The 20,718-nt window shown below is 43.2% G+C and overlaps 1 protein-coding gene across 1 annotated transcript in view; it reads left to right on the top strand.

Moving 5' to 3' along the window:
- Positions 1-20,718, top strand: part of THEGL (theg spermatid protein like) — an 81,288-nt gene that overhangs the window by 21,162 nt on the left and 39,408 nt on the right. Inside the window, exons 2-3 of the mRNA XM_010355226.2 lie at positions 7,189-7,222; positions 11,912-11,977. Of these exons, the coding sequence (XP_010353528.2) occupies positions 7,189-7,222; positions 11,912-11,977 (100 nt within the window). The remainder of the gene's footprint in view (positions 1-7,188; positions 7,223-11,911; positions 11,978-20,718) is intronic.

Raw genomic sequence — 20,718 nt, 5'->3', positions numbered from 1 at the left:
TGTTCTAATGGCTGTTCGGAAAGACCGAGGCGGACAGGTGGCAGGGTGGTGAGAACTTCTGGGCAGGAATGTGTGGGGGCGGAATCGTATCCTAGAGTGGGCAAGAGGGTAGCAGGATTTACAGGGGGTGAGGTGGTGAGAGTGATGTGAGGGTTTTCAATGAATAGCAGGTGAAACTGTTGAAGCCGGGACGGGATGAGATGGCTGAGACACTTGTGTGTGATGAGATCTGACAGTTGGTGAGAAGAGTAGACTGTGAGAGGATGCCCTAGGGTAAGCTTGAGGGCCTGTTGGGTAAGTTCTGTGGCAGCCGCCAGGTCTCGCAGACAAGGTTGCCAGCCCTGGACTGTGGGATCTAACTGCTTGGAGAGATAGGCCACAGCCTGGTATGTGGATCCAACCGGCTGGGCTAGGAGGCCAGTAGCTACCTTATGGCGCTCCTTGGTGAATAGATGAAAGGGCCAAAGGAGGTTGGGGAGAGAGAGAGCAGGGGCAGAAAGGAGACAGTCCTGAAGCTTCTTGAAAGAGTTGGCAACCAAAGAGGGGTCGGACAGCGGTCTGGTGGGTGTCTCCTTGGCAGCCTGGTAGAGGGGCTTGGCTAAGACCCCGAAGTTGGGAATCCAATGCCTGAAATACCCTACCAGTCCTAGGAAGGACAAGATCTCTTCCACATCCTGAGGAGGCTGGAGAGTTTTGATGAGGCTCATTCTATCTGCCGTGAGGCTTTTTGTAGTGGGTGTGAGGAGTATACCTAGGTAGGTGACAGTAGGGGTGCAAAGTTGAGCCTTAGCCAGGGTAACCCAATAACCTCGGTCGCCTAGAAAATTTGAAAGTGTAGCAGTGTCTGCAAGGGAGCACTCCCAGGAAGGACTACATAGTAATAGATCATCTACGTATTGTAGAAGGGTGCTATGGGTTAGGGGGCAGAGGAGGCTGTCCCGTGCCAGTGCCTGTCTGAAAAAAGGGGAGCTATCTCAGAACCTTTGAGGCAAGACAGTCCAGGTCAGCTGGGAAGAAACATGACTGTCTGGGTCCTCCCATGTGAAGGCAAACAGAAATTGGCAGTCTGGGTGTAGAGGGATGGTAAAGAAGGCATCCTTCAGGTCAAGGACAGTGAAATGAGTGGTGTCAGGGGGAATGCACGAGAGGAGTGTATATGGATTAGGAACAACTGGAAAGGTAGGGACTAGTGCCTCATTGATGAGGCGTATGTCCCGTACAAGGTGATAGGCCCCAGAGCTTTTCCATACAGGCGGGATAGGAGTATTACATGGTGAGTTGGCAGGAACTAGAATATGCTGCCAGAGCAGGCGTGTAATGATGGGTTTTAGTCCTTGTCAGTGTTCAAGGGAGATAGGGAACTGGGGTCTAGAGGGGAACTTGGAAGGGTCTTTTAGCCGGATGCGGACCGGAGTGTGGTGCTGGGCAGTGATCGGGGTGGAGGTGTCCCACACCTTAGGGTTAATGAGGACTGGAAATGGGAGTGGGGGGTCAGCCTGGCGGGGTTTGTCAGGTGAGAGAAGGGGGAAGAGGAACGTGAGGTGTGGGGAGGGGTTGGGTCGGAAGTGAACTGAGGCCCTTAGCTTGGAGAGGAGATCTCATCCTAACAAGGGGACTGGGCACGAAGGAATGATAAGAAATGAGTGCAAGAAGAGGGAGCCATCCAGGCGGCAAGACAGAGGAGGAGTCTGGTGGTAGGTGGAGGGAGTGCCGTCAATTCCCATGACTGTGACAGTGGAGGGGTGGCTGGGGCCACTGAAGGAAGGCAAAACAGAGTAGGTAGCCCCTGTGTCCATAAGGAAGGATATGGACTTACCCACTACCTGGAGCATAACCCTGGGCTCGGTGAGCGTGAGAGGGGTCCCCGAGTCTGGGCGTCTTCAATTTTCGTTGGTGTCAAGGAGCTGGAAGGCGCCTCCAATACCTGGAGGAGGGTCGTCATGTGGAGGCGCAGCGACCATCCTTAGGTCGGGGCAGTCTGACTTCCAGCGGCCCATCTGCTGACAGTTCGGACAGGGGCGAGTTGGCTCCTTTGGGTTAGGGCACTGCCTGGCCCAGTGGCCGTCGTTGCTGCACTTGAAGCAGGCAGCAGGTGGCGCTCGGGTAGTATCTCTTTTCTGGGAGCTCCTGGAGCCATCCGGCCTCAGGGCTGCTACCAAGGCCTGGGTTTGGAGTTGTACCTTCTGTTTTAGCCTGGCCTGTCGTTGGGCCTCAGCTGCTTCCTCCCTGGAGTTGTAGACCTTGAAGGCCAGTTTGACTAAATCCTGGATGGGAGTTTGAGGGCCTTCCTCCGCCTTTTAAAATTTTTTTTGGATATCAGGGGCCGACTGAGAAATGAAATGAGGCCAAGACGGTTCCTCCTGCGGGGAGGCAGGGTCAAGGCAGGTGTACTGAATAAGTGCCTCAGTCAGCCAGTTAAGAAAAACGGCCGGATTTTCATCTGCACCTTGGACAACCTCTTTTAGTTTGTTAAAGTTGACTGATTTGTTAGAGGCTGCCTGCATGCCGGCAAGAAGGCACTGAACCATCATGTCTCGGTGGCAGCGACCTGCCTGCCCTACCTGGTAGTCCCCGTCGGGCTCAGCCGAGGGCACTGCCTCGGTGCCGACTGGCATGGGGGGGTCAGTTAAATGAACCTGGTTAGCGTGCTGCCTAGCTGCCGCTAGGATGCACTCCTGCTCCTCAGGAGACAGGGTTGAGGTCATAACGACATGGAGGTCATGCCAGGTGAGATCATATGCCTGGCATAGATACCTGAACTCTTTGATATAACAAGTAGGATTGGCTGAAGAGGAGCCTGCACGCTCCTCAACCTTAGACAAATCTGCCACTGAAAACGGCACATGGACCCGGACTACTCCTTCGGCGCCTGCCACCTCTCGCAAGGGACACAGGAGGTCGGTCCTGGACCAAGTATGGGCTGAGACAGGCAAGGAAGGGGAGGAGGTGGAGGTAGGGGAGACAGAATCTGTCGGGTTTGGTAAGGGCACATGGGGGGTGGAAGGGAGGGGAGGCATTGACGAGGATGGGGATAATGGCGGGTCAGGGTAAGGAGGAGGTTGGGCAGAAGACTGGAGGGGTGGCCGGGATAGGGTGTCAGGAGGCTTAGAAAAAGAGGAGGAATCATCCCTCTCCTTGCTCGAGGGAAGAGACTTTGCGAGTAGGACCTGAGCTAACGAGCATTGGGCGCAGAGATCTGGGCGAGAACGCAAGTCCCAAAAGGCTTGAACATAGGGTATCTCGTGCCATTTGCCTAGTCTCTTGCAGAAGTTGGTCAGATCCGTGAGGATGTTAAAGTCTAGAGTGCCTTCTGCAGGCCACTGAGACTGATTATCCAGTTTATACTGCGGCCATGCTACTGTGCAGAAGAAAATGAACCACTTTTGTTTTATGTCTGGGCTGAGACTTAAAGTCTGTAGATTCGCCAAGAGGCACCCCAGAGGGGATTTTCGGTCTGGTTTGGACTGGGTAGTTCCCATGGTCCTAAGACAGGCAGTCCGGAGGCAATGGGAGCATCCTCCCACTGCCACACGGAGTGCGGGGTACGGTGGCTTCCGGGGAGGTTGGTTGTCTTCTTGTCCCCGGTGCCAAGGTCACAGTTGACCAGAGGGAGCCCCTGACGTGGCCACGCCTTTCGGACAGGGGCTTCCCAGAGGGGGCCTACAGGACGGGGGAAAACTTACCCAGCAGTGATCAAACTGAGTCTTGGATTTGGTGAAACGGCTCCCGGCTCGGAAAGAAGGTCCTGGCTCGGGGAGAAGGGAGCCTGCCCGACCCGGCAGGGGTCTGGGGGAGGGGTCTCCTCCCAGGTTTCGGTAAACTGAGGCTGGAGCTGAACCGGGAACAAACACACAAGGCAAATGGCAGTGAGAATAGCCTTTATTAGGACTCGCAGGCGAGGTTCCTCGGTCCAACGGTGCGGGGCGAGGAAGGTGCGCTGAGGGAGGAGGGTAGGGGCTTTTTTATAGCTGGAGAGGTAGGGAAGCTAGTTGTACAAACAGGGCCTGGGGGGTCTTGAAGCTATTAGGGCAGGAGTCGAGTAAGGGTCATGAGGAAGGGGTCTTTGGAAATTGTTAACCGAAACTGCTGTTTACGAACTTGTGGAATGCAGGTGAGCTGGAGGTCATGGAGGAGTGTGGTTGCCCAACCGGAACCTCTGATGTATGCAAGTCTGCGGGTGTGTTCAAAGAGGAAGGGAAGTCTCGAACAAAGGGCCTGCTACGCCGGGTGGCACCGCTATGTCAGGTCTAGATCCCTGCCTAACAAATAATGCCATTTATTGTGTATTTACTGTGTTTTTGGACACTATGCAGAGTTCATTCTTCACATTATGTAACTTTCCTCTAACAACTTTTTTTTTTTTTTTTTTTTTGAGACGGAGTCTTGCTCTGTCGCCCGGGCTGGAGTGCAGTGGCCGGATCTCAGCTCACTGCAAGCTCCGCCTCCCGGGTTTATGCCATTCTCCTGCCTTAGCCTCCGGAGTAGCTGGGACTACAGGCGCCCGCCACCTCGCCCGGCTATTTTTTTGTATTTTTAGTAGAGACGAGGTTTCACCGTGTTAGCCAGGATGGTCTCGATCTCCTGACCTCGTGATCCGCCCATCTCGGCCTCCCAAAGTGCTGGGATTACAGGCTTGAGCCACCGCGCCCGGCCTCCTCTAACAACTTTTTGAAGCAAGAACTCAGTGGTGAAAATACTGAGTTGCAGAGAGCTTAAATAAACTTGCCCTAGATCACAGGTTAGAGCCAAAATTTGGTTCCAGGAACTCTGATTCCAGAGCCAGTGGTCTCAGCCATTAAATGCAGTTCCCAAACTTGTCTGCTTCAAAAAATGCTGATGCCAGTGTCCGTTCCCCAGAGATTGTGACTAAATTGGTCTGAGATGTGGCCTGGGACTTGTAGTTTGTAAGAGATCTCCAGGTGATTCTAATCTGCGGACAAATTTGGAAACCACTGTAACACTGCTTTGCTTGGGACATTAGCTAACAACAGCTACCTGAGAGCTATTTCATCCTGCCAATTAATGAGATAACATCAAAAGTGTGTTTTCTAAAATAGAGTTAAAGCTTTACCTGTGGGAGAAATTATAGCACAAAAGAACAATAGCGAGTTATTCATTCACATTATCAGTACTTATAGATGGTCTTTTAGGACTGATTCAGTTTTTTACTGACTTCAACCTGTGTCAGGTCATAAAGCTGAAAGGCAAGGTTGGTAATACATAAAAAGCCTATAGAATAAGCGCTGCAACTTTCATGGGTGATAGCATGGCTGGCCACGAGGGGGATTTTTGTAGACTACTCTCCCTTTTACCTTAGGTCTTGAACAACAGAAAATATCTGAATTTAACAGTTCCATTAACTTTTTTGTTGAAATTCATAGTCTGCCTCCCACTGGAGCGTAAACTTTTTGAGACGAGAGACCTTCCTCATTTGTGTTCTGTCCATACTGGCACCATGCTTGCCTATAGGAGCCAAATCACAAGTTGGCTGAATAGTTAATTGTGTTTCCTATAGTGCTCTGTTTAAGCCATTGATACACTGAAGTTGTAACCAATAATTGTAACTACCATTCATCTACTATATGCAAGATTCTTTACATATATATGTAAGTGATATACATGTATACACTAATCTTGTTTTGTTTATCACTAATGCTTTCTTTTTTTTTTCTTCTGAGATGGAGTTGTTTCACTCTTGTCATCCAGGCTGGAGTGCAGTGGCGTGATCTCAGCTCACTGCAACATCTGCCTCCCAGGTTCAAGCGATTCTCCTGCCTCAGCCTCCCGAGTAGCTGGGATTACAGGCATGCACCACTATGAGCGACTAATTTTTGTATTTTCAGTAGAGATGGGATTTCACCATGTTGGCTAGGCTGATCTCGAACTCCTGACCTCAGGTGATCTGCCTGCCTCGGCCTCCCAAAGTGCTGGGATTACAGGCCTGAGCCACTGTGCCCGGCTGTTTATCACTAATCTTTACACAGACCTATTAATCCTCCTATCTGAGAAGGGGGACCTAAATCCCTGAGAAATTACCCAAGATTGTACAGTGGAGTAAGCAACAAAACTGAGGTTTGAGCCATGTCTGTCTGATGCTGTAGCACACTCACTTTTCTTTACCAAAAACATTCTAGACTCTTGGATGGGATTAAAAACTCCTAAGAAAAGACTCTGGAGTAATCCATCATTATAAGGCCTATGGGATCACCTACATTTTTCCACATTAAAATAAAAAACAAAACAGCTTCTAAACAAGATTTTTCATTAGCTTAACCATTTCTTCTGTTTTGAACATTTCAGTATTACCTAATTTCCCTCTGTTAAAGATACCACAATGAAGATTTTTCTGCATAAATCTTTGCCCACACTTGGAATTATTTCTTTAGGGTCCATTTCTATAAATAGAATTGGACTAAGGCATGTAAACATTACTGACTTACACTATCAAATTATTTTTCATAAAATATACTAATTTAGACTTTTACCAGCAGTGCACAAGAGGACTCATTTCATCCCTTCCAATATCTTTATACTTTGCAAAAAAATTTTGCCAATTTGCTAGTTTAAAGAAAAATCTCATTTTTTGCATTGTTTTGATTACAAGCAAGTTTGAGTGTTCTCTCTCTCTCTCTTTTTTTTTTTTTTACCTTTCTTGTAGTGCTGATGAACTTTTACTTAACGTTTATTAGCCCTTTATATATCTTCATATGTGAATTCTGTTCTCATCCTTTGTCTATTTAATTTTGACACTTACCTTAGTGTTTTCTTATAATCTGTACATTTTTACTCTTCAAATGTTAAGACTATTAACCCTTTATTGTATTTATTGCCAAATATTCCTCCAAAGTTTTCTATCATCTTTAAGTTTTAATTTTTGACACAGAAATTTTAAGTATTTTAATCTATTTATATTGTCCTTTATATGTTTTGCCACCTTTAACTCTAGAAGATTAAAATCCAGGGATCAAGTAAATATTCTCTTATTTCCTCTAATTCAGTTTTTAAAATATTTAACTCCTTGATTTACCTGTGGTTTATTTTGGTACATAATATGATATATTTCAGTTGGCCATTTCCCCAAATATTTCTTTTTCTAACTCCTTTCTCTTTTAATTTCTGATGCTATCTTGATCATATTTTTGATTCCTGTTGAATCTAATTTTTGCTTTTACTTTTGTTTTCTTTTAGCAAATCCTGTTTCCTGTGACTTTGTAAGGAAATGGTAAGATGTAGTTATAGTACTGTTTTCACAGACCTAAACTAATAGGCCAGCCAATCTGGATGGGGCAGATTCATTTGATGTGGGTCTACCTTGGGGTTTTCAAAAAGGACATTCCTAGGCTTTCCCTTTGTCATAAGGCCCTTTTCTTTTCTTTCTTTCTTTCTTTCTTTTTTTTTTTTTTTTTTTTTTTTTGAGACACAGTCTCCACTCTGTTCCCCAGACTGGAGTGCAGTGGCATCATCTCGGCTCACCGCAACCTCTGCCTCCCAGGTTCAAGTGATTCTCCTTCCTCAGCCCCCTGAGTAGCTGGGATTACAGGCATGCACCATCACGCCCAGCTAATTTTTGTATTTTTAGTAGAGACGGGGTTTCACCATGTTGGTCAGGCTGGTCTCAAACTCCTGACCTTGTGAACCATCTGCCTCAGCTTCCCAAAGTGTTGGGATTACAGGTGTGAGCCACCACGCCTGGCCCATAAGGCCCTTTTCTAATCACAGTTCCTATGGAAAGAGGAATGAAGGAAGACAGAATTACTAAGAAGTTACACTTCTGGTCCCAAGCATTTTGGATAAGAGATATTCATCCTATAGAATCATTAGGGAGAAATACGAAGGGTTCATATAAGTGAAAAGTAAATAATACCAGATTTTATTTTTATCTACTTTTTAAAGAAATGGGTAAAAACCATTCATATTTATTGTTACTGATTAGCTCATTTATATGTATGGCTATTATTTAGACTTATTAAACAGTGGGAAAGAAGATTGAGATGTAGGAGAACACTTCCTTTTTCTTTTTCTTTTTTTTTTTTGAGACAGTCTCGCTCTGTCGCCAGGCTGGAGTGCAGTGGCACAATCTCGGCCCACTGCAACCTCCGACTCCCTGGTTCAAATTATTCTCCTGCCTCAGCCTCCTGAGTAGCTGGGATTACGGGCATGCACCACCACACCTGGCTAATTTTTGTATTTTTAGTAGAGATGGGGTTTCACTATGTTGGCCAGGATGGTCTCGATCTCCTGACCTTGTGATCGACCGACCTCGGCCTCCCAAAGTGCTGGGATTACAGGGGTAAGCCACCGTGCCTGGCTGGAGAACACTTCTATTCACTGAGTTTTTCACTTGTTTGCTAGGTACTTGATTCATTACTTAGTAGATCTGAACTTTTAAGCGATTTGGGATTCTGCATTGACAATCTCAAGTCACAGATTTTGTGAAGCTCCAGTTCAATGTATCCCAATCTTCCTTGCCTCTAATTCAAGTACGGTAGCTAATGACTTTTCAAGAAAGTGCCCTTTATGAAAAAAAGAAAAGAAAAATGTATATGTGTATATGTGCATATAATGCACAACAATAAATGCCTCCTGAAAACCAACGCTTACCCTTCGTTTGGCTAAGATACAGTTAGAAGAGGAGACAGAATACAGGTTGAGCATCCCTAATCTGAAAATCTAAAATCCCAAATGCTCCAAAAGCTGAAACTTTTTGAGCATGGACATGACACCACGAGTGGAAAATTTCACACATAAGTACTTACCACAAACTTTGTTTCACACACAAAATTATTTAAAATATTATATATATAATTACCTTCAGGCATGTGTGTAAGATGTATATAAAACATAAATGAATGTTGTATTTAGACTTGGGTCTCATCCCCAAGATACCTCATTATGTATATATAGATATTTCAAAATCTGAAAATATCCAAAATTCCAAATACTTCTAGTCCCAAGCATTTTGGATAAGAGATACTCATCCTATAAAATCATTAGGGAGAAACACCAAGGGTTCATATCAATGGTTCATGTAGATGAAAAGTAAATAATACCAGATTTTATTTTCATCCACTTTTTAAAGAAGTGGGTCAAAACCATTCATATTTATTGTTATTGTTTAGCTCATTTACATGTATGGTTATTATTTAGACTTATTTTGTATTTTATGTTTTAACATTTATTTTTAAAATTTTATTGTGAAGATAGATCTCACTGTGTTGCCCAGGCTGGTCCCAATTTCCTGACCTCAAGTGATCCTTCTAACTCAGCTTCCTGAAGTGCTGGCATTATAGGCGTGAACCACCACACCTGGCTGTATTTACCATGCTTTCCAGTTTTTTCCCCCCTTCCTTATTCAGGAAGCAAATACTACTACCTTATTTTTGTTTAATGGTTTTCAGTTAAAAAATAGGTTTTCTCATAAGAATTCTGAAAAGTAGATAGGACAGATATATCAACTAGATTTTACTGAGAGAAAATGAAATTCAGCAAAATTAAGTCACTTTCCCAAGGTTGTCAGGTGGCTGAGGAGTAGAGCAGGTAGAATTAACATCTACTGAATAGTACCAAGTATCCACTCAAAATACCACAGTACTTAAAATAAATAATGTATGCTGAGTGAACAGGCTTTCCTGTGACTGGATAGTATGTGTCTCGTAAAGTTTTATATTTAAAAAGGCTGTGAGGAGTGTGGTTTCAAAAAAGTTTTTCATTATTGTTATTTCTTACTGCTTCTTGTTTCTCTTTGCTCTGTTAATTTGGAGTCATGTGAGGAAATTGTGCCATCTCCATCTGCATTATCTATCCCTGTATCCTTTAAAAAGTTTGCTTTTATGCAAATATGCTGTGCCTAATTAGCCCGGTATGGTGTCCGTAGTCCCAGCTACTCAGGAGGCTGAGTTTGGGTAGTAGTCCGAGGCTGCAGGGAGCTGTGATCACGCCATTGCACTCCAGCCTGGGTAACATAGACCCTATCTCTAACAAAACAAATAAGCAAACAAAAAATGCTGAGAGGTTATACAAGTGTGCAATCTTGGGAGCTGCTGACTATTGAGTCCACTCTCCCCTGCTGCCTCCTGCCACAGTGCATCAGTCACCACTTAATTAGGAAGGCCATTTCTTCACATAATGCCTTGTATGTGCTGTGTCAGTGACTGAATCCTACCTGACACCAGGGCTAGGGCTTATTCTAAAAGAGTTTGGAGCCTATTAAAGAGCTCAGGCAAGTGTTAGGGGGATGCTTTTCCTTATCACCTCCCTCATTATACATTGAAGCATTTCCGTTGAGGAATTCTCCTGGCCTCTTGCCTCATTCTTTAGTTAGACTTTCCATGGAGTAGGAGTGACATCTGTTTGATAGGTTTGGGAGAGAGCATTGGTCCCTTCTAGGACCCTTTTTCTTTGGGGCCTGCCTGTCCACAGTGATCTGTAAGATGGTGCATCAATCTGTACAAGGATCTTTGTGATCTACTTTCTATCACATAGCAAGTTTAGCCCCTACAGGAGGAGGCCTGCAGCTTTGGGATGTCAGTTCAATTTGGGGGTGTCAGGGATCCAAACTACTCATTTCAATATGGTTTTGTCAATAACAGATAGTATTTTTATTCTATTTGTCTGACTCTTGTGCCTATTTTTCAGTTGGTTTCTAAAGATGGTAGACCAAAAGATTTGTTATGTATTGGGCCCTTCAGACTCCAACCAAGGCCATTACACAGTTGTAATATGAGTCTCCACAACATAGGTGGTATATTAGTCTGCATAGAATAGACAATGCTACATTAACAAACAAGATACAGAACTCTCAATGACTTCACACAATAAAAGTTTATTTCTCCCTCCTGCCAGAGTCTAGTGTGAAGTGATTGGCCCTTCTAACCTTGTAGCTCTGCTATCTAGGATATGTGACTTCTAGGTCCCTGCAACAGGGAAAGAGAAAAGTGGAAGAGACACACTAGCTCATATGTGATACCCAGTACTCTTGCTGAAATTAGACGTGACAGTTATGTCACTCCAAACACTGCAAAGGAGGCTGAGAAACATAGGGGAACACATAGACACTTGGAGGACACAAACTGTCTCTGCTACAAGTGGATTAAGAAAAAATAGGGAAGGTTCAAGGGAGCAGAGTGAGGCACAGAGGGGGTTGAGTGGTACCAAAAGTGTATTTTGCCTATTTCATAGTTTTTCCAAAGCCAGATATTCTGTCTGAAATTTGTCTGTATAATCTCTTCAGAATCCAGTGCTACAAAGCCATCTACAAATGACCTTAATAGGCTGATTGAGGTTTTTCCTGTTAAAAAGTGCATTTTACCTCGGGTCTTCTGGAGACAATATGTTCATTGTTTGGTTGCATAATTTATTGTCTTAATTTTATTATGTGTTATATTAGTAATTCTAGAAGTGAGAATATTGGGTCCAAAGAATGTTTGGATACTTTGAGCCTTTCAGTACTCTTCAAATCATATCAAATATAGCATTGGTTTTTTTTTTTTTTTTTTTTTTTTTTTTTTTGAGACGGAGTCTTGCTCTGTCGCCCGGACTGGAGTGCAGTGGCCGGATCTCAGCTCACTGCAAGCTCCGCCTCCCGGGTTTACGCCATTCTCCTGCCTCAGCCTCCCGAGTAGCTGGGACTACAGGCGCCCGCCATCTCGCCCGGCTAGATTTTTGTACTTTTTAGTAGAGACGGGGTTTCACCGTGTTAGCCAGGATGGTCTCGATCTCCTGACCTCGTGATCTGCCCGTCTCGGCCTCCCAAAGTGCTGGGATTACAGGCTTGAGCCACCGCGCCCGGCCGGCATTGGTTTTAATTCTTCTTTTTTTTCCCCCTCATATGGGATTTGTTTGAGTAGGAGTCATCTAATGTAACCATATTTCTTAAGCATTCTCTTTGAATTAATCAGCTGATATTTGTTAGTGTTTCTTCTAGGAAGAGAACCCCAAATCTTTCAAAGCCTAAAAAGCAATGGGGAACTCCAGACAGGTAAGGCAATATTATATGGCCTTGTTTGTGATGATTGTGTTTATTACATCAAATAGGTAAGTATTATTTATCCATCCACCTCTACTTAATTAGATCCTCTGAACCAATATTATCACCTCATTGTAGTCAGCATGTAAAAAGCTAACCCTTGGTCAGTGGTTCTTAAATTTGGCTGTACATTGGTATCACCTGGGGAACTTTAGTAATGACTGAGTGCTTTCCCCAAAAATCCTGATTTAGTCGATACGGGGTGTGCCATAGACTTTGGGAGTTAAAAGCTCCCCAGATGATTCTATAGGCAGACAGACTTGAGAACCACTGCTCAAGGGTGTGACTCCACACCCCTTTGAAACTTTTTGTGCATTCTCCAAGTCCAGCTTTGCTGCCTGTATCTCTAAGGCTGCTATCACTAATCTTGATACCTCTAAACCTCTTATTAGAGCACACCTGTCCTCTGGGTCTCCAGCAAGCTGGACCCTCAGTCCTTTCATGCTTGGCCAAGGGACTCCTCTTTTTCTTCTTTGGCTCCTAAGTCAAGCTTGAATATTTTTTGGATCTCCTACTGCTTTTTTTTTTGAGGCAGGGTCTCACTGTGTTGCTCAGGCTGGAGCGTAGTGGTGCAATCATGGCTCACTGCAGCCTTGACCTCCCAGGCTGAAGTGATTCTTCCACCTCAGCCTCCTGAGTATCTGGGACCACATGTGCCCAGCTAAAATTTTTTTTGGGAGTCAGGGGTCTCCCTATGTTTCCCAGGCTGGCCTCAAACTCCTGTGCTCAAGTGATACTCCCATCTTGGCCTCCCAAAGTGTTGGGATTACAGACGTGAGCCACCATGCCTGTCCTATTGCTTTTTAAACAAAGTTAATAGACTTTAATTTTTAGAGCAGTTTTGGGTTTACAGAAAAATTGAGCAGAAAGTACAGAGTTCCCATGTTTACCACCGTTCCCCCTAGTTTTCCCTGCTACTAACATCTTGCTTTATTTTGGTACAATTGTTAAAATTGATGAGCCAATATTGATATATTGCTACTGATTAAAGTCTGTGGTTTACATTAAGGTTCACTTTTTGTGTTGTGCAGCTTTATGGGTTTGATAAATGCATAATGTATCCACCATTATAGTATCATACAGGATAGTTTCACGGCCCTAAAAATTACCTGTGTTCCAACTATTCGTTTCTTTTCATCTTTCCTCCCTTTCCAAACCCTTGGCCACTGCTAATCTATTTACTGTCTCTATAGTTTTGTCTTTTCTAGAAAGTCATATAGTTGGAAGTGTACAGTATGAAATCGTTCAGATTGGCTTCTTTTACTTAGTAATATGCATTTAAGATACCTCCATTTTTTTTTTTTTGGCTTGATAGCTCATTTCTTTTTAAGATTATATTCTATTGATGTGGTACTATTTAGTTGTATAGGTGTATCATATCCATATATACCATGGATATAGGTATATCCATTCATCTATTTAAGGGCATCCTGGTTGCTTCCAATATTTGGCAATTATGAATAAAGCTGCTATAAACATTCATGTGCAAGGTTTTTGGTACATATAAGTTTTTAGTAATTTGGGTAAATTGCTGCATAATATGGTAAGAGTATATTTAACTCTGTAAGAAACTGCTAAGCTCTTGTAAGATGACTGTACCATTTTGCATTTTCACAAGCAATGAAGGAGAGTTCCTGTCGCTCCACATCTTTGTCAGCATCTCGTGTTGTCAGTGTTTGGATTTTAGCCATTCTAATAGGTGTGTAGTGGTATCTCATTGTTTTAATTTGCAATTCTCTAATGAACTGATGTTGAGCATATTTGCTTATTTGTGTGAGGTGTTTGTTCAGATCTGCCCATTTTTGCTATTTGTTATTGTTGAGTTTTAAGTGTTCTTTGTATGCTTTGGATGCCACTCCTTTATCAGATATTAGTTTTGCAAATATTGTCTCTCAGTCTATAGTTTAGCTTTTCATTCTCTTAGCGGTGCGTTTCACAAAATAGAAATTTTAATTTTTATGAAGTTCAATTTACTGGTTTTTTCTTTTGTGAATCATGCTTTTGGTGTTGTTTCTAAACTCATTGCTAAACCCAAAGTTACCTGGATTTTCTCCTGTGTGTTTTTCTATAAAACTCCTGAAAGTTTTATATTTTTGTATTTTATGTTTACATCTAGACACATTTTGAGTTAATGTTTATGAAAAGTGCAAGGTCTGTGTCTAGATTATTTACTTTTGCATGTAGATGTCCAGTTGTTCCAGCACTATTTGTTGAAAAGACTATCATTTCCTTTTGTTTTTTGGAGATGGAATTTCACTCTTGTTGTTCAGGCTGGAGTGCAATGGCGCAATCTCGGCTCACTGCAACCTCTGCCTCCCGGGTTCAAGCGATTCTCCTGCCTCAGCCTCCCGAGTAGCTGGGATTACAGGCAGGCACCACCATGCCTGGCTAATTTTGTATTTTTAGTAGAGATGGGGTTTCTCCATGTTGGTTAGGGCTGGTCTCGAACTCCTGACCTCAGGTGATCTGCCCACCTCAGCCTCCCAGAGTGCTGGGATTACAGGTGTGAGCCACCACACCTGGGTGAGACTATCCTTTCTTGATCGGATTGCCTTCAGTCCGTTAGCTGTATTTGTGTGGATCTACTTATAGGATCTGTATTTTATCCCACTCATCTGTCTCTTCTTTCACCAATACCACACTGCCTCGATTACTATAGCTTTATAAGTCTTGAAGTAAGATAGTGTTAGTCCTCTGACTTTGTTCTTGAATGTTATGTTGACTATTCTGGGTCTTTTGTCTTTCTATATAAACTATAGAATCAGTTTGTCAATATCCATGAAGTAACTTGCTGGGATTTTTACTGGAATTGCTTTGAATGTATAAACCAAGTTGGGAATAATTGATATCTTAATATTGATTCTTCCTATCCATGAATATTGAATACCTATCAATATTTATAACTCCTTTTTGATTCTTTCATCAGAGTTTTGTAGCTTTCCTCTTGTAGATTTTATATGTATTTTGTTAGAATTATGCTTATGTATTCAATTTTTTCCACAATGCTAATGTAAATAGCATTCTGTTTTTTATTTCAAATTCCAATTGTTCCTTGTTAGCATATTAAAAGATCAGTAAACTTTTGTATATTAATGCTGCATCTTGCAACTTTGCTATACTCTGAAGACTAAGTTTTAAGAGGCTTAAAACTAAAAATATAGTATGCATTAAATTCTCTCTTACCCATGGATAGGAACACACACATATATATTGAGTAGAGGTATACACTGATAAGAGATACGTTAATGAATATTACTAGAACTGTCAAAATTTTGGATCACTCAACCCACCCTATTTGAAACCAATAGAAAAATTGGAGACATTATTTGATTAGGGAATAAAGTTTAGAAAAGTTAAGTAACTTACCCAATTCAACTTGGATTTGAATCTACATCCGTTGACCACAAAGCCCATTTCTTTCCATTATATCACCCTGTCTATTTTAGAAAGGCACAGTTCCTTTGATGGCATGGAATACCAGAGGCAAGAAGATAATTTGGGGCTATTGAAATAATGTAGGAGAGAAATAATGATAGCCTATCCGAAAACATTGGCCTTAAAGGTTGAGACAAAGGTTAGAGTCAAAACATAGATGGACAGGACCTAGAGACAAATGAATTGTAGAAGTCTGAGGAAGGAGTAAAATATGATTTCTAGTTTTGTGTCTTTAGAAATAAGGTAGAGAATACTATTATAACTGTGAGAGAAAATACAAGAGGGGGATAGGTTTGGGAGGAAGATACATTAGATCATGCAGATGATTTTGAGACATTCAATAAGTATCTGGAAATATGGATTTAGCACTCAGGAGACTACTTGAGAATAACTGGAGAGACTTATTCGGGAATTGCGTTTAGTACTAATAAAATAATATTGAGGATGGGCGCAGTGGCTCACGCCTGTAATCCCAGCACTTTGGGAGGTTGGGATGGGTGGATCACTTGAGGTCAAGAGTTTGAGAAAGCCTGGCTAACATGGCGAAACCCCATCTCTACTAAAAATACAAAAATTAGCCAGGTGTGGTGGCACGCACCTGTAATTCCAGCTACTTGAGATAGGTTGCAGCAGGAGGATTGCTTGAACCTGGGAGGTGGCAGTTGCAGTGAGCTGAGATTGCGCCACTACACTGCAATCCAGCCTGGGTGACTGAGAGACTCCATCTCTAAATAATAATAATAATAATAATAATAATAATAATAATAATAATAATAATATTGAAGAGATTGGAAGCCTGGAGCACATGCCATTGTTTGAGTTGTGAAAGAAATGCTACCTAAAGAAACAGAGAGAGGCGAGGCATGGTGGCTCATGCCTGTAATTCCAGCACTTTGAGAGGCAAGGCGGGTGGATCACTTGAGGTCAGAAGTTTGAGACCAGCCTGGCCAACGTGATGAAACCCTGTCTCTAATAAAAATACAAAAATTAGCCAGGCATGGTGGCACGTACCTGTAGTCCCGACTATTTGAGAGGCTGAAGCAGAATCGCTTAAGCCTGGGAGGCTGAGGTTGCAGTGAGCTGAGATCATGTCACTGCACTCCAGCACAGGTGACAGAGGTGACAGAGGGAGACTGTCTCAAAAAAAAAAAAAAAAAAAGAAAGAAACAAAAAAGAAACAGAGGAAGCTGCTAGAAGAGAACCAAGAAAGAGAGAGTCTCCAAGGCCAATGAAGAAAATTATTAAAAGAAAGATGGATTCTATGAGGAAACATTACAAGAATTTGTGGTTGGCTAGACTAGACTGGCAAAGAAAGTTTGAAGACTGATTTCTAAATTCAAAAAGTCCATAAAGCATTTTAAAGAGATAAAAGCTAAATAAGTATTTGTTATGATGGGAGAGATTATAAGAATTTCAGAACAGGCCGGGCGCGGTGGCTCACGCCTGTAATCCCAGCACTTTGGGAGGCCGAGGCGGGCGGATCACAAGGTCAGGAAATCGAGACCACGGTGAAACCCCGTCTCTACTAAAAATACAAAAAAATTAGCCGGGCGCGGTGGCGGGCGCCTGTAGTCCCAGCTACTCGAGAGGCTGAGGCAGGAGAATGGCGGGAACCCGGGAGGCGGAGCTTGCAGTGAGCTGAGATCCGGCCACTGCACTCCAGCCTGGGCGACAGAGTGAGACTCCGTCTCAAAAAAAAAAAAAAAAAAGAATTTCAGAACAGTACAACTCTGGAAATGGACTGATGAGAGCTGTTTTGTGTTTTCTAAATCTGGAAATCTGAAACAGACTAGAGTTTTAGCTGTGCAGAATGGGGTGATTGAACACTGAACCCCCCAGAATCCTTCTAGTTCCATTATTCTAGAATTCTGTGGGTAATTGTGATGGTGTCAGACTTGGTTCTGTGTTTCATGGATCCATCAGACAGGTGTGGTATGGATAAAGATCCTATACTCTGTGGTCAAGTCCTAGATATGGGCCATAGAAGATACATTTTTATTTTCTTGATATTACTAGCCATGTAACTGCTAAACAGGTAATTTCTAAAATGCTGGCAGTACAGTGGTACATTATCTGTATACAATACGCTACTTTAGCCTGTTGGTTAGCCTCCCTGCTTCCTGATGAAGTTTACCTCCAAATTTTTCTTTTTTTCTTTCTTTTTGAGATGGAGTTTCCTCTCGTCACCCAGGCTGGAGTGCAGTAGTGCGTTCTTGGCTCACTGCAACCTCCACCTCCTAGTTTCAAGTGATTCTTCCGCCTCAGCCTCCTGAGTAGCTGGAATTACAGGCATCCACCATCATGCCCAGCTAATTTTTGTACTTTTGTAGAGACAGGGTTTTACCACATTGGCCAGGCTAGTCTCGAACTCCTGACCTCAGGTGATCCACCCGCCTCCACCTCCCAAAGTGTTGGGATTACAGGCGTGAGCCACCACGCCCAGCCACCAAATTTTTCTTGACTGTGGAGTCTCTGCTCTTTCTCATCCCACTGGTCTTTTCCTTCTAACTTACTTTAAACCAAATATCCTGCTTTGTATATTATCCTCAATGCCTTCCTTCATACTCTGTTTTCTAGTTCTTGTGGCCAAAATTTTTGTTTTATTTTTTAAAAAATATATTGTGGGTACAGAGTAAGTTTATATATTTACTTGTGGCCAAAATTTTTAAGCAGCTATAATCTCATGAGTGTTCAGCTCTTGGAGGGCATCATTCGGACCATATTTTATGCACTTAATTTCATTGTTGTTTCTAAGGTAATTTTTGCTCTGAATTTGAAACTGGGTGCAAACCCAGTATATATATATATACACATCACCTCAGCTTCCTAATCCCTGACTCTTCTAGCCTCTCTCCATCTGAGCTATTATATTTACCCCTATCCAAAGACATGTTTTTCACTCTGTTATAACCACTGATAATGGCCTGGCCAAATCCTATTGTCTTTTGATTTTTTTCAGAGCTCATCCTTTTATGATATCTAGGTTATATTTGATGCTTTTTAATATATTTTATTGTTTATCAAAATATATTTGGTTTGATATATTTTATGCATCCTTCTCTCAAACTCTTCCCCTCTTTGACTTCTATTACGTGGTTCTCTCACCTCTACCCACTACTTCTTTCTTTTTTTTGAGATGGAATCTCGCTCTGTCACCCAGGCTGGAGTGGAGTGGTGTGATCTTGGCTCACTGCAGCCTCCACCTCCTGGGTTCAAGGGATTCTCCTGCTTCAGCCTCCCAAGTAGCTGGGATTATAGGCATGTGCCACCATGCCTGGCTAATTTTTGTATTTTTAGTAGAGAAGAGGTTTCACCATGTTGGCCAAGCTGGTCTCGAACTCCTGACCTCAGGTGATCTGCCTGCCTTGGCCTCCCAAAGTGCTGGGATTACAGGTGTGAGTCACTGCACCCAGCCTGCCCACTACTTCTTTCTTTGGGAGCCTAGTTACTGTCTTCCCTATGTGGATCTCCCTCCTCTGGCCCTCTTCACTTGAGGCCTAAACATCGGCATTTGCTTTTTATTCTGCCTGTGGTTATTCTCTCCTCTCTAATATGTGTTGGATGTCACCATCAGGTGAGTCCCCAGTTTTCACCATTCATTCATTCATTGAACCACTATGTGATTTTTCTCGTAGTTTTTTTTTTTTGACAGAGTCTCACTCTGCCACCCAGGCTGGAGTCAGTGGTACTATCTTGGCTAACTGTAACCTCCACCTCCCAGATTCAAGCAATTCTCCTGCCTCAGCCTCCCAAGTAACTGGGATTACAGGTGCATGCCACCATGCCCGGCTAATTTTTGTATTTTTAGTAGAGACGGGGTTTCACCATGTTGGCCAGGTTGGTCTTGAACTCCTGATCTCAAATAATCCACCTCCTTTGGCTTTCCAAAGTGCTGGGATTACAGGAGTGAGCCACTGCACCCGGCCTTTCTTGTGGTTTTTTAAAAAATTTATCTCATATACAAGGAATTAGCATGGTTTCTTTCACTGGGTAGCTGCCTCACATAATCCATTCAAGGAAGATCACTTAGTCAATTTAACAAAACCGATATCCTTTGCATACTGACGGAAACATTGACAGTATGTATGGAGGCCATATTTCCACATCAGGCCGTGCTGGCTTGAACAGACTTGATGAGAGCAAGATCCCTGCCCAAATTTTTGCAGGTGGCTCCAGTAGAGTTTGATGAGACAAAAGGCCATCAAACAATATTGAGTACCACTTCTGTACAACACTAAACTATGCAAGGAAAAATCCCCAAAAGACTAAGACATGATCTGAAAGAATAGATAGGCTGGAGAGGCAGACACTCTTGACTTGATCAAGTTTGCATTTAGAAAGATCACTCAGGCAGTGGTGTAGAGAAAGGCGTGGACATAATGGGAGTATGGACAAAAGAAGGAACAGTGGGGATGAGGAGAGATGGACAGATTTGAGCCATATTTAGAAAATGGATTGGGAGGTCGAGGCGGGAGGATCACGAGGTCAGGAGATCAAGACCATCCTGGCTAACACAGTGAAACCCCGTGTCTACTAAAAATACAAAAAAAATTAGCCGGGCATGGTGGCAGGCACCTGTAGTCCCAGCTACTCGGGAGGCTGAGGCAAGAGAATGACGTGAACCCAGGAAGCGGAACTTGCAGTGAGCCGAGATCGCGCCACTGCACTCCAGCCTGGGAGACAGAGCCAGACTCCATCTCAAAAAAAAAAAAAAAAAGAAACAAAAAGAAAATGGAATCAGCAGAAGGTAGGGAGCAGGGATATTAATTATTGTTTCTAATAATTCCGACTGATGTTTACAGAGCAGAGAAAGAAACATTATATCTAAAAATATAAGCAAAGCTGAAAAAAGAAAACGAGGGGTCTTTTTAAAGGGTTGACTCAATCAGTTGGGCAAATTTAATTATGTGTGAAGTCATAACAAGTGTACGGAGGTTTTTTTTTTTTTTTTTTTTTGAGACAGGGTCTTGCTCTGTCACACTGGCTGGAGTGCAGTGGTTTGACTGATCTTGGCTTATTGCAGCCTCAACCTCTCAGGCTCAAGCAATCTTCCCACCTCAGCCTCCAAAGTAGTTGGGACTACAGATGCTGCCACCATTGCTGGCTAGTTTTTTGATATTTTTTTGTAGAGACTAGGTTTCACCATGTAGCCCAGGCTGGTCGCTAACTCCTGGGCTCAAGTGATCCTCCTTCCTCCTGCCTCAGCCTCTCGAAGTGCTGGGATTACAGGCGTGAGCTACCATGCCTGGCCTCTATCT

This window comes from Rhinopithecus roxellana, chromosome 2, assembly GCF_007565055.1.
Source record: "Rhinopithecus roxellana isolate Shanxi Qingling chromosome 2, ASM756505v1, whole genome shotgun sequence".
In the NCBI taxonomy this organism is placed as follows: Eukaryota; Metazoa; Chordata; class Mammalia; order Primates; family Cercopithecidae; genus Rhinopithecus; species Rhinopithecus roxellana.
The sequence above is the reverse complement of the archived record's forward strand: the minus strand, read 5'-3'. Positions and strand labels throughout refer to the sequence as shown.